This window comes from Conger conger, chromosome 4 (assembly GCF_963514075.1).
Source record: "Conger conger chromosome 4, fConCon1.1, whole genome shotgun sequence".
Lineage (NCBI taxonomy): Eukaryota > Metazoa > Chordata > Actinopteri > Anguilliformes > Congridae > Conger > Conger conger.
Genome location: NC_083763.1, coordinates 10,142,640 through 10,156,259, shown reverse-complemented (window position 1 = coordinate 10,156,259; position 13,620 = coordinate 10,142,640). Strand labels below are relative to the sequence as shown.

General features: G+C 46.8%; 1 protein-coding gene across 1 annotated transcript in view; it reads left to right on the top strand.

Annotated features, from left to right (window-relative positions):
- The window catches only part of LOC133127727 (serine/threonine-protein kinase STK11), a 45,184-nt gene that overhangs the window by 20,271 nt on the left and 11,293 nt on the right, over window positions 1–13,620 (top strand). Inside the window, exons 7-9 of the mRNA XM_061240826.1 lie at window positions 504–631; window positions 2,888–2,945; window positions 11,858–12,051. Of these exons, the coding sequence (XP_061096810.1) occupies window positions 504–631; window positions 2,888–2,945; window positions 11,858–12,051 (380 nt within the window). The remainder of the gene's footprint in view (window positions 1–503; window positions 632–2,887; window positions 2,946–11,857; window positions 12,052–13,620) is intronic.

The following is a 13,620-nucleotide window of genomic DNA, read 5'->3' as shown; positions in this document are numbered from 1 at the left end:
CAAATATGTACTTATAATGTTCTTAACTGGACCATTCTAACATTCTTAACTGAACCATTCTGATGTTCTTAACTGAACCATTCTGATGTTCTTAACTGAACCATTCTACTGTTCTTAACTGAACCATTCTACTGTTCTTAACTGAACCATTCTACTGTTCTTAACTGAACCATTCTACTGTTCTTAACTGAACCATTCTACTGTTCTTAACTGAACCATTCTACTGTTCTTAACTGAACCATTATCCTGTTCTTAACTGATCCATTCTAACATTCTTACCTGAACCATTCTAATGCTGATGTAAGAATCACTACTGGTAAATGAGTTCTAGAACGCTGACTTAGAATACAAAACTAAAAACTGCAAAGGGTTAAGGAAATTGTAATGTGTCCAGTTGCTCTGTGAATGTGCTACTCATTTCTACTGGTCAGTTGTGCTTCGCTTGACAGAGGCTTTATATCACCCTCATTATTGTAAAGCCAACGCTGTAACGTTTTTTCCAGATATAACATTACAACGAGCCTGTATCCGTTCGAAGGGGACAACATCTATAAGCTATTTGAGAACATTGGCAAGGGGGACTACAGTGTTCCGGAAGACTGCGGCCCCCTCCTGACAGACCTGCTGAGAGGTGAGTGCTCTGACATCACTTCCTGTCTGCGGAGTCACTGTCTGGCACTGTGGGGACATATGGCTGTGGCACTTTCCCATACTTAATCTAATCAACCTCTCGTCGCTTTGGATGAAGGCGTCAGCCAAACAACATTATTATTATTATCATCATCATCATCTGGACACTATCTTTTGGCTCTCAGGCTTGCGGCTTTATGTCCGTGTGTGAAATGGCCGCCGTATCCTCGCTGTAGCCGTGGCTCCGGTTTAAGCCGCGCTGGTGTGAATTTAAACAGTCGTTTGCCACCCAGTGCACCAAGTTCTCTGCTAATCAGCTTGGCAGAGGACCGGGCGAGGGATCTGAGAGCGAACGGCGATGTTGTTTATCAGCGGGTGAGTGGGCGAAATTAGCCGGGAACGTTACCAAGAGCGTTTGTGCTTTGAGTGGGTTCCCCCAAGAGCGCCTACACTCCCCCATAACTCAGCGTGTGCCTCATTAAAGACTGAACCACGATGTACAACGCTGACCTTCTGGAAATTATAACGGTAAATATATATTTCACAGCGGAGTATTTTTCTAAAATGTATTGCGTCAATGATTTGTGCGTTTGCTCGTATAGTATTAAGCAGTGCAATAGTTTATGCGATGTATATTTTATTTCACTGTATTTCAGTGTATATAATTTCATAGGGATACCTTTCTAACTAATACCCAACGTCCCTTCCTAAAGGTATGGCTAGTTGTACACTGACCTATCACCAGGATATGTACTGCCACCTATGGACTGGGAGGTGCATTGCTGCACCAAAGTCTAGCACTTTAGCTGCATACTGTGTCTAATGGCCTCCTCTGTCCATCATCAACACAGTCAAAGTTCAACTAAAGCGACTTACAGTTGATTAGACTAAGCAAGGGACAATCACCCCTGGAGAAATGCAGAGCTAAGGACCTTGGTCCAGGGCCCAGCAGCTGTGTGGATCTTATCGTGGCTTCACCGGGGATTGAACCACCAACCTTGTGTCCCAGTCACGTACCTTAGCCACAAGGCTACAGGTCGACCCTGTACTTGTGAACTGTCTTCGTCGGTCTGAGATGTGCAGACCTCTCCTGCAGACAGCGCTGCTGGGATTTTTCCTCGCATTAAGTCCTCGGTGCTCCCCGTCATTGGGCCAGCCCCTGTAATCGCACCTAGGGTCATCCTGCATCGCACTCAACTATTTCCCATTTTCCCTTTTTTTTCCCCCCCGCTTTTGCTCTCTGGTGCTCGTAAGTCTTGCTGTGGTGCAAGCCAAAGATTTCTCCGCACAGGAAAAACCCTGGTACAGGCTAGTGTGGGATTGCTGGTGGTGGATAAGTGGGTGGGTGGGGGGGGAGGAGTCGTTTGCTCAGTTGCGCAAAGATGAAAGCTATCGGAAGTCACATTGCCATTTAAACGGATTACCTTGTTGAAACATGAACAGGAGGGCTCTGTTGCCTGTTCGCGGCATGTCCAGTAGGTGGCACTGCGATTGCTTTGGATTCCACCAATGACTGGAAGCTCGCAGAAAATTGCAGCAACTTGTTTTGTTGATTTGGTGATCAGTCTTCAGTCCCTCTTCTGGCGCACTGTGGATATATTTAAAAAAAGAGATCCCTTTCATTTGTCCTGCAAATGGCACTCAAGCATAACGACAATAAAATTCTCAACCTGGACCTTTTCAACCAGTCTGAATGACTGCTGTACTGCTATACCTATTAAAACCCTCCTAAATTTTCTGCTTTCCCAATCTAAGCAAATACTCCTTGGTATTTGGTTGGTGCCACTTCATATTGGGCTTGGCACTGAAAAGGTTAAAGCTTAATCCTTAGTAATTAGCAGGATTGTAAAGTTCTCGAGTTAAAAAAACGAACACGACATCCTTTGTAAGGCCAGCAAAATCCCTCTGCCATTTGCGTTCAGCGAGTTAATTAAATTATTGGAAATATGGACCTGCCCGATCTTCATCTGAGATTGCGGTTGTTTTCAAGCAAAATGTTCGGTTTTTGTGATGCGTGTATTGAAGCCTTTGAAATGTGCAGATATTTCGATGAGATATTTGATAAACGTGTTTGAACTTGCTACCTGTTTTCTAACAGTTTTCGCAGTGCAGCGGGCCGGTTATTTTCTGTGTTGTCGTCATCTGCGGAGGCGCCGTCGAAACCGGGCCCTGGCGCCGCGGTCTCGCCTTCTGAGATCACGTGATCACGGCGATTTAACGATTTTACCGAAATGTTCCTGTGATTTATCTGTTCCAGGAATGCTTGAATATGACCCTGCCAAGCGGTTCTCAATACAACACATAAGACAGCACAAGTAAGTCATCCCGTTTCCCCCCCCCTGCATTAGGTGTGTTTAATAGACCATATGGCGTGTGCATCTGCTCCCAAAGTCCAATCTAAAATATTTGTCTGTATGCCTCAAGGATGAAAGCTGTGTTAGTCGATTTGCGATCTAGCGTCCATGTGCACAAAATGTAGCGATATCCCTGGAATGAATTTAATATGTTCTGATCGATGTCTTGTATTTGTATTTTGGCTGTAGCTGTAGCGATGGGTATATGACGCTGTTTTGTTAATGTTGATGAGAAATTGGAAACCTTTATTTAAGCAGGGCGAGGCCAGTGGAGAGCAGGGCTCTTTTGCGATGGCACCCGGAGAGTACAATGGTGTATCAGGGACACAACAATGCATTAAAATACTGCAAAAATGGAGAGAAATAAATGGAGGTGGGAAAGTGCATTGGTGCCATGTCTCCTCTCTCTCTGGTAATGGTCTATTGTGCCAGGGTCTTTTATGGGAGGGTCCCCTTCCCCTTTCACATTTTGTTTTATTGTGTTGACGTTCACGGATGGCTGCTCCGCGCTGTTGTGTGGGAGCTGTGGACGGAATTAGACTAGATTAATGTGCGTGCGCGCGGTAGAGAGCAGGTATGTGTGACTCTCCCAGGTTCACGCCAAGGGTCACGAGAGTCAACAACCTTGACCTGGGCTTCTGTGAATTATGGTCTGTTTGAGAGGCATACAATAACATGAACTTTACCCTCGTTCCTCTGGGTTAGCACCTCCGCTAATGCTAATTTCTGAAGCTCCTCAATACTCAGCCACCCCTCCTCCCATTCGCAGAGTTTGCTTGAGAGAGTATGTATGCTGTTTTGAGTGACACTTACATTAAGTTGCAGCTGTGTAGTTCAATTGTAAGTAATTTGATACGTATGCACAGTAAATAAACCTTGCTTGTTAATTTCACAATGTGTCTTGAAACCGAATGTTTTCATTTTAGCAGGAGAGAGAGTCATGGGGCTAGCCTTGTTTCACGTGTAACTAAGAAGACCGCTATCTGGCTTTGCATGTTACCGAAGTTACTCTGTAAGAACCTCTTGTTCTACTTATATTTTTTAAAACTTTTTTTATTTAAACAATTTTTTAACATGGCCATTTTAGACCTACTGTAGTCCAGCTGGTGACATTTGGAGCGCTAACCGATTTCGGTTGAAAGAAATAACAGAGAAGTCAGGCCCAGCGGGCTAAAGTGAGATAAAATTGGGTCAGTATATTTCCCACCTATAACTGGGCATTCTTGTTGCGGCCAGGTGTTTCTTTGTCTCTGATTATGACAACAGATTCATCCCGGAGTGGTTCCAGGGGTTCCAGGGGTTTTAGGACCGATGAATAGCGTGTAGTCGGAAGCAGTCGAGACATTTCTCTTTTCAAGTCGAAATAATTGCGTCCCCAGTGACTGTGTCCGTCTGCGAACGTATTGGGGGTTTGTGTAGAGACCGGTGAAGCCGCAGCCCGTCTGTAAACGCCGTTCCGGAGGAAGGGATCGGAGGCTTTAATGACGTTGTTGATTGTGACTGAAGGCACATCGCTGCCGCTATTGTGTTGCGTTCTCTGTGTCGTTTCTTTACCACCTCAAATATGGCCACTGCTCCGACCTCAGCAACACGCACCTCATTCAACAGCTAGAGCTAGAGGTTCTTGTCGTAATCCTGTAGGAAGCGCATTCATTTTTTATGTTTTTAATCATTTGGTGGAATTCTTTTGAGTGTTTTAGTGCTGAGACAGTCCACCGCTCCCAATGCCAAGCAAAGCGCAGATAGTGTTAAATATGTATAACATCAGAACAAAGAAATTAAAGCTTAGAGAGATTTTGCCCTAAGCTATGAGGTTAGCTGTGCATGCCTCCACAAACCACGGCCAAAAACCATTCAGTTTTTAAAATGATTATTATTATATTATTTTTTTATTTTTTTATTTTTGGACAATCATTGGACAACTGGGCCAGTGATGTGCCAATCATGTGTTATGCTGGCTTTGATTCCAGCCAATCACTACATCTGGCGATTTAAACTAATTGGCACACCTTCAACCAGAGAGTTGGTGCACTTCATTGTACGTCGCTCTGGATAAGAGCGTCTGCTGAATGCCATGTAATGTAATGTAATGTAAATCAGCAGGTGCGGTGATTGGTTGGAATGAAAACCTACGTACCCTCGGCTCTCCAGGGCACGACTCGGGTTGCACGATGTGTCTTAAATTTATCGCCATCGAAATACGAACTCATTGCAAAAGACTGGTTGAACTGCAGTGAATAGTATTTGCTTAAATTGATGTTCTGATCAATTGATTGCCTGTTCAGGTACACTTTGTTCAATAAAAGCATGTTGGAAATAATGCCTTAAAAAAAATATTAAATTATTCAGTGGACATAGGCTATTAATTGTCTGGAGTCTTATGTTAGCAGTGTACCTAAAGCAGAAAGACATTAGAACTTTATCGCCGGTCATATCGTCATGGCGATATTCACCAACGTTAGCGCATATTGCATGTTCTCCTCGTATCGTGCGGCCCGAGGCGCCGCTGGCTCTGATATCTGCGCTCAGCCGTGTCCGTGCAGTCACCCTCCGTGTCGTGACTGTCTGCGTGCGGAGGAAGCGCGCCCGGAGTACCGGCCTTCAGCCGGCGAGCGCGTCTGCAGCGACCGAAGGACAGCGCAGAGGAGGAAAAGACCAAGGGAACATTTCGGTCCTTTCGCGCGAGGACTGTCGGTTCGTCCCGGCGATGCGCCGTTCCACTGTCACCGTCTGTGACACGCTCTTAGAAGGGCGTGTGAGTCAGGCCCCACAAGGTGAAAAAAACGCTGCATATCTTTTCTCTCTCCCCCAACTTTTTAGGCTTTAGCCTTTTTTAGGTCTCCTGTTACAGACACGGGCTGATATTCCTGCGGAATGCTGGCTGCAGTTGCCACGGCAACGGATGACTGAAGCGTGTCGGTGTGCCGGTGTAGTGCTTCTGGGTGATGAGGGAGGGAGGGAGGGAGGGGCGATCACACCTCTCTCACCCTCTCTCTCTATCCCTCTCTATCTCTCTCTGTGGGTGACTCAACTGCATCAAGTCTTATTTCTCATCTCTGTAGAAAAACATTTAAAAAAAAAACAATACAAGGAAATTATGAAAATGAGCACCGAAGTCTCTCGTACAGTATATACGCGCATACACAGATGTTTCATTCCCATGATTGTCCCATTTCAGAAGCGGGAATATGGCATATGACACACCAGGCTGTGTTTTCCCCAGGTCGATATTCTGAGTGCTGCTTTGTTGAGTTTGTTTTTGAGTTGGGCCAATTATTGTCAGTTATAACCCAGTTGTGTCCAGATTTGGCCGTCTGTACGGGGTGACACAGGCTGCTCCTTCCGCTGTGCACTTTGTCCATAACTCTGGTTAACACTTCCAAATGCTACACTCCCAACTCCCGCATACCTGCCTCCTGTGTACAGACCTGTCGCATTCCTGAGCTCCCTCACTGAAATGTGAAGCCTGCCATACATGCTGTACCTCCCCACAAAATGCTATGTTGAACAAATTCATATTTGCATATTCGTGTTTTAAAATGGCTGTCGGCTGCCATGTCTCCAGTCCTCCTTGGCTCCCATCTCCTCACTGGTCCCACTGAGTTCTGTAATACAGGTTACTGTATGTGTTTTCAATGCAACAGCATTGTTTTAAAATGGCTGCTGAGTGTAGGGTGGAGGGAGAGTGGCAGTTTGGCAGTTTGGATTTGAATTTGTCGTTAGACGCAATGCAAAGCGGAGTGATTCCGCCCCCCCCCTCCCTTATATCGCATCAAAGTTCTCCAGAGTTGAATTTGAGTATTACCAAACCGGGGCAGTTTTCTTGCTCTTCGTCGTTTTCCCCGTTCACGCCGGGCCCTTCAGACCTGGTCCTCTGCCGTCCCAGCTGCTGGTCTCGTCTCGTCCCTTTCTCAGTTCTGCTTCACCGCCACGCCGACATTGCAGACGAAAATACAAAAATAGAGAGGAAAAAAAAAACCTGCATAAATATTTAAACTGGCAAAAGGGCAGCCGGGTCTTTAAAATTAATTACGCAGCTCTGTGCAAATATTAACATTAAGGGGATTTACAATGGAAGGCACCATGCTGGAGCTAATGCAGTTTTAATGGTCTGTCTCCTAAGGTGCTGTGGCAGGGCTGCTGTGTTGCTTGTGGCTGATTGCCCTTTGCATATTCAAAGCGTACGCCAACCCCAGTGACGCTACCCTAAAACACCCTTACCTTGTCTCTTCAGCTCCAGGTCGTCTTCTTAAACGCTTCCCCTGGCTGTTCGGCTCTGTAGTGAGGTACGACGGGTTTTTCTGATGTCTGAAACGGCACTGAAAAACGTGTGATCAGAACGGATTTTCAGTGACGTTAATGACGTCGTCATGACGGCGGAGAGAACTGTGAACACCACTTCAAAAACACTCATTTAAAGAACTCCAACACCTTGAGTCCAGTGTCAGTAAGCAAGTGGGCAGTAGTGATGTGCACTCACACACACACACACACACACACACACACACACTGAGTGAGAGAGAGTGGAGTGTGGTCATGTGACATGAGCATCTCTGCAGTCAGCTCGCTAATGCTAATCGCTCGACTGATCTTTCCATTTCTAAAGGGTATATAATTTAGGCAGATCTTTATGTTCAAAATCTGGTCTCCCTATAAGCATTCATTCCGGCAGCAGGCCTTCAATTGAAGATAATCTCAGCGATTTTAATAGTAATTGCATAATAGCTTTTCATCTTGCATAGGAGCTATGGGATGGCCTTTCTGGAGTTGAGTTTTATCACCGCAGTTCAATAGTGATGTCATTTCCTAAAGGTGCGAACTTTAATGAAAGAATTGGTTCGTGCTGTACAAATTTCTTTGAACCACGGAAGTCTAATTTTAGGCTGAATTTGAGAATCTCCAATCTCGGGGGTGTTTACTGTTCCAAACACACGCCTTGTAAAAGGCCATCACAAAGCCAGCTCCTGAATGTGTGCTTTGTCCCAACCAAATATTGAAAGAACATTATTCTTTCAGGCAATGCCCAAAGTGCTGTTCGGCACACAGTTCAAGCCACTTCATATACTTTAAAAGCCCGGCAGAAATGATAACGCATATTTTGTCCCTGCAGAAGAAAGCATTCTGTCGATTGAGCTCATCAATGAGTCGGCTGTTTTTCCCCTTCCTTCCTGAAAACATGAATGCGTTCATTGATCTGGAAATCCATCATACCTTTTTCACACGCCGGAGTGAGATTCAGCGCCATGCGTCAGTGTGTGAGAACATCCGCACGTCAGCGTTGGTGGCAGGGGGCCGTGCCGTTGAGAATGCATCAGAAGCGTGACGAACGAAGAAAATGTAAAGATTTGAGATTCGTAATGAGCCAGTTGAGGGTTCTGTTTGGGGCCTTAAACAGACGATCCTAATGATGGGATTACATGAGGGATTTCTTTTATAGCATAACATCAAGAAGAGAGTAGGCCTTTCAGCCAGACTATGATCGCCTTTTCATACCACTACAATGTACATAATGCTTAGTTTACCTAAAAGCTGAATGGGATATAGCACCGTATCAAGCCTGGTCTGAACCCCCTCTGGTTTATACCTCCACTACTATGTCCTCCCAAGCTGTTCCATGCTGACCACACTCAAAAATACTTCCTAATGTCTTCCTCCTGTTTGACTGTAATGCATATGAAGTACGGTCCAGGGTTTGAGTGGCGTCAGGACCAGACCCTAGGGTCAAATATGTAATAGTTTTGGGTTTGTATATGTACAAGTCAGAAGAGTTTGCCTGGTGCAGTTTAACCAACTAAGAGTTTCAGAAGGCTAGGTTTGCGCATTTTTACAATATTTGATAGGTTCCAGTACACCAGACAAGCTCAATAAAGTGCAGGAAAATATTTCAATCCAAAACGATGACCCGTTTGTTCCATGTCTGGTCAGGACAGAGACAGTTGGTGGATCAGTGTGAAAGGGTGACCTGAGGTGGCAGAGTGTGAGCACCTCAGAGGCCTAATTTCATTAGATCCAGGTAGGCTTCCTCCAGCCCGGTGTGTGAGTCTGCACATACCGGCGCCACACGGAGGTGAGAAGCTCCCATCAGGGCAGATCTTCGCAGGGCCTAAATCCAGCCTGTGGTGGGCCACATCATCTCTCACAAATCCTATTTCCAGAGGTGTGATCTCGGTGACGGAGCGCTGCAGACACCCCGCAGGGTACAGTTGGCTTCGAATTCTCATTAGACTGTGGATTTCTCTACACTGCTCCGTGTGAATTTCTCTGCATGGAATCGTTCTCGTGTCCAAAAGATTCACTATTTCCGCCCGCTTTGGGAGTGAGGTGAAGGTTTTTTGCTTTGTACAAAAACCAGTGTGTTCATGCATGCCGCCGTAAACATGATTTCACGTGTTATTGTAAAAACTAGCAGCATTAAAGTAACTTTTGCCCTGTTGGTGAGTATTACGAGCTTAGAAAAGTGCTAATGTTACATTCCGTTCATTACCTACCCTTGCTAAAGTCCTGACGCCGAGCGTAAAGTGAGCCAGGTGTCACTTTGAGAGGGCGACGAGGACACCCACGGTCATGTTCACCTTCTCTTCACACGCCGTGCCCGTTCCTGGACGGGTTGGTTCCTCACGGCGTGATTAAGACGGATGGCGAGCGGCCTGTTTAATATTCACGTTCGGGATGGGCAGGACCTCCGGGGGGAAGCAGCTGGTTTCACCGCCCGCTCGTTAGCGGCCGGCGCTTTGATGGGCGTCCTGCTTCCTCTCCGTGCAAGGCCCCCAGGGGCCCCCCGGAGGAGCAAGGCCCCGGGGGCCCCCCGGAGGAGCGAGGCCCCGGGGACGTGTGAGCGGACCTGACCGTCAGGGCCCGGGCTCCGGTTTTCCCTCTCCGCGTCGGGGTCTGCTGCTCGTGAGCCGTCGTTCCTGAGGCTCTGCTTTCCACTGTGATCTCACCCCCTTTACGTCTCCTGTAGCTACGTGACGATCCGGACTCCCTCGGCTTTATACTTCAACAAAATGTATAGCGCTGTGAATATATTCTTTTAATGGATTTCAAAGTCCCAAAATATACGTAAACTCCTTTTTAGAGTGAACGCTGGTCAAAGGATCACAAACATTCTGAAATTCCAAGTTTGTTGCATATTTGTTGCCTCCATAGTGGGTTGCCGCGTTCGCATGGTGCTGATATCGGTGTAATTGCAGGGAAAAAGTTGATTTGGCGCTAAAAATGTTTGTTACATAGTGCGTGCCTTTCCCTGACATTTCCCTGAGGATCTGACTGGACTGTGCCCAGAAGCATCTGAGGCCAGTGCTTAGGTCCAATTTGATGGATTTGAGCCTGAAAAAGGGGAAATGTGTGCTAGTTACCCCAAGACGGGTCGTAAGCCTTTGTTGAAATTCATTCCGAACATCGCTCCTGCTTGTAATTCATAATGTTTCGCCCGTCTCGGCTACGAGATTACAGTTCGCGCTAGGACCACGGATAGAATCTGTCCGTCAAAACCAGATGAAAGAATAAGGTTCTGCGTGGAATCTGATCGCCGTGTACTCCTGTGTCCTGATCTCTATCACCGCACACACACAAATGAAAACGGAGAGGACGGAAGACGCGGGAGATGTAATCTCTGTGATTGCTGGCCGTGTGTTCTGCGTTTGCCACCGGGCCGTTTCATAAAGAGCGTCTGAACGCAGGTGGCTTTGGCAGCTCCGGGATGGTAGGTTCTCCACACCCATCGGTGGTGATGGTGCTAGGGAGTTTAAAGACCGAGGTTTACCTCCATGGGGCGACATGGCTCAGGCAGTAAGAGCAGTCGTCTGGCAGTCGGAGGGTTGTCGGTTCGATCCCCCGCCCGGGCTGTGTCGAAGTGTCCCTGAGCAAGACACCTAACTCCTAAATGCTCCTGACGAGCTGGTTGGTGCCTTGCATGGCAGCCAATCGCCGTTGGTGTGTGAGTGTGTGTATGAGAAGCATCAATTGTACAGCACTTTGGATAAAGGCGCTATATAAATGCCAACCATTTTACCATTTACTATTTACCTGGAGGCTAGATTTCAGCGTATAGAACCTTCTGTACGTGCACAGCCAGGCCATGGTTCTAATTAGTGTTTATCTGTTGATTCAGCCTCCATAGGGCAAGGTGACTGTGTTCTGAGGAGACTGTGGTCAGAATGTGACTACTTTGTTGAAGAGTTGATGTACTCTTTTTGTCTGTGGTGTTGTGCCATTGGAACACTGCAGTACAACAACCTGTTAAAGAGCTGCTTTTCCTTTGGTTCTTTCTAGTGTCAACAAGTCTGTATATTTCTTGCATATTATTTCACACCTAAGCGATAAGCTGCAAAGCAATAAGCAGCGAAACAAATGAAAAATGTTTCATAAACAGCTCCTGCAGTGCGAAGAAGCCGCATTTCAGTCTAGTCTCTTAGACGGTCAGTGATTTGGATATATTTCTGCTCAAGTTCACTTCCAAAGAGATAATACAGAGAGGCCTACAAACCTGGCTAGGTCAGTTCAGTACAGCCTGTAGCTAAAGGCAACAGGCACTCCCATTTCAGTCAATAAAATAAATACCCAAGTATATAATGTTTGTCTGCAATGGTTTGCATTGAGCTGGCTATTGTTGCTTGTTGGGTTGTTCAAAAACATGGTGTCCAGTGGAAAGGCATACATTTGGGGAGGAAAATGTACAGCCAAGGAGGATGTGGAGCTGTGGTTGTCCCATGGCAGGACTCCTTGTTCGTGGAGTCAAGTGGGGAATCCTGGAGTGTTTATGTGGGCAGTGAAATATGGACCGGGCTGGGAGCAGTCAGGCATGTTTGAGGTGACCTGTGGGTACTCTGGGGAGTTTTTCTTGCGGTTAACCCCTGTCCGTTTCCTCTGTGCAGTTGGGTGCGGAAGAAACACCCCCCCTCCGAGCCCCCCGTCCCCATCCCGCCCAGCCCGGACACCAGAGACCAGTGGCGCAGCATGACGGTCATGCCTTACCTGGAGGACCTGCACGGCTACGCCGAGGAGGATGACGACGAGCTGTTCGACGGCGAGGATGACATCATCTACACTCAGGACTTCACAGTGCCAGGTGAGCGAGCCGGACCCCCACGCCGCCCGGGGTCGTCTCCGAAACGCCGACGTCGTTTCGTCCAAACTAGTTTAGGGGCTTTAAGACTTCGGTCGAATGCCCTCTCAGACTGTCTGCGGTAATTGGGGGGTTGGCATCCGTTCAGAATACATGCTCCTTTTTCCTGCAAGGGATATTTTCGTTGCTATGCTTTTGTCCAGACTACACAGGGAGCATGCTGTTTTAAGACCGTCTTGTCTCCAATTGTCGCAACAACTAAGCAATCTCAGGCTATGTTAAATAAGATTTTAAAGTGGAAAAAAATTCAGGCTAAAATGTAAAAGTAGACCACCCACCCCCCTTCAGTATTATAGCTGTGTGTGTACTCATGGTAAGCACTAAGCACTCAGGGAAAGATTAGCATGGAAGAAATGCTTTTTCCTCTGGAGTGTGCACTGATTAGCAGTGATGATTATTCAGGCGGCCGTAATGGGAACTGAATGGGTGGGAGATGAGCCGGGTTTCATTTAAGAGGTGATGTTGACCTCACTTCGTCTTGGCTGGTTTAAGTTCGGCTGCAGATGTTTGGATGACTGTTCTGCACTGCTTTATCTCCTGCATTAGAGAGAGACCAAGGGAGCATTACATTAGTTATTTAGCTGATGCCTTTATCCAAAGCGACTTACTTTGATTAGACCAAGCTGGGGCAAATCCTCCCCCCTGGAGCGATGTGGGTTTAAGGGCCTTGCTCAAGGGCTCAACAGCTGCATTGCTTTTATTGTGGCTACACCGGGGCTTGAACCACCAACCTTCCGGGTCCCAGTCAAGCACCTTAGCCACTAGACTATTGGCTTCCTTGAGGGTACGGTGGCCCTCGGATGACATTTCAGGAAAACGTCCTTCAGCCTATGGAAATTGTCAGTCCAAGGGAAAAGATCTTTTGTTTTAAAGGAATGTTTTCCATAGACTGGACCTTTTCCTTCGGCCGGCGGATGTTTGACAAGCAGTTTCCTTGATGACGGACATTTTAATTTAACCAAAAGCATGTTTTTCTGAGTTGGCCACAGTATGAGGGTCCTTTTCCTGGAAGTCAGAAAGCGCTCGTGATCGTGCGTCCCCCGGCCAACTTCTCCGCTCCATATCCTGCGATAACAAGGTTGCTGGCGACATTGCACTTGGCCAGATTGAATTGCTGCGGGTTTTGATTGACAGAACCCTCGTCCGGTGGAGGGTAAGAGAGGTCTCGTATTGCAGACCGCTGATGGACTCGGGTATTACAGAAACTGAAGTAACTTTGTTAGCGCCGGCTTACGAAGGTGCAGGATTCTGCCTTTGCTGATGTTGCTCACAGTATCGTGTCCCATTAGGAGGCATTTGCAGCAGCCCGCGCGTTTTAGTGTGGCCTTATCTTCCCGTACCCGCCGCAATTTATAAGTGTAATTAATCACCGCGGGCCTTAAAGCAATGACGTGCAATATTTCAGGCTCTATTGAGATGTCGGAGCAAAAAAAAAATTAAAAAAAAATTGCTGAATTGCTTTACGCTGTAATTCAAAGAGATAACTGAACAGCAGTTCATTACTACTCCCTT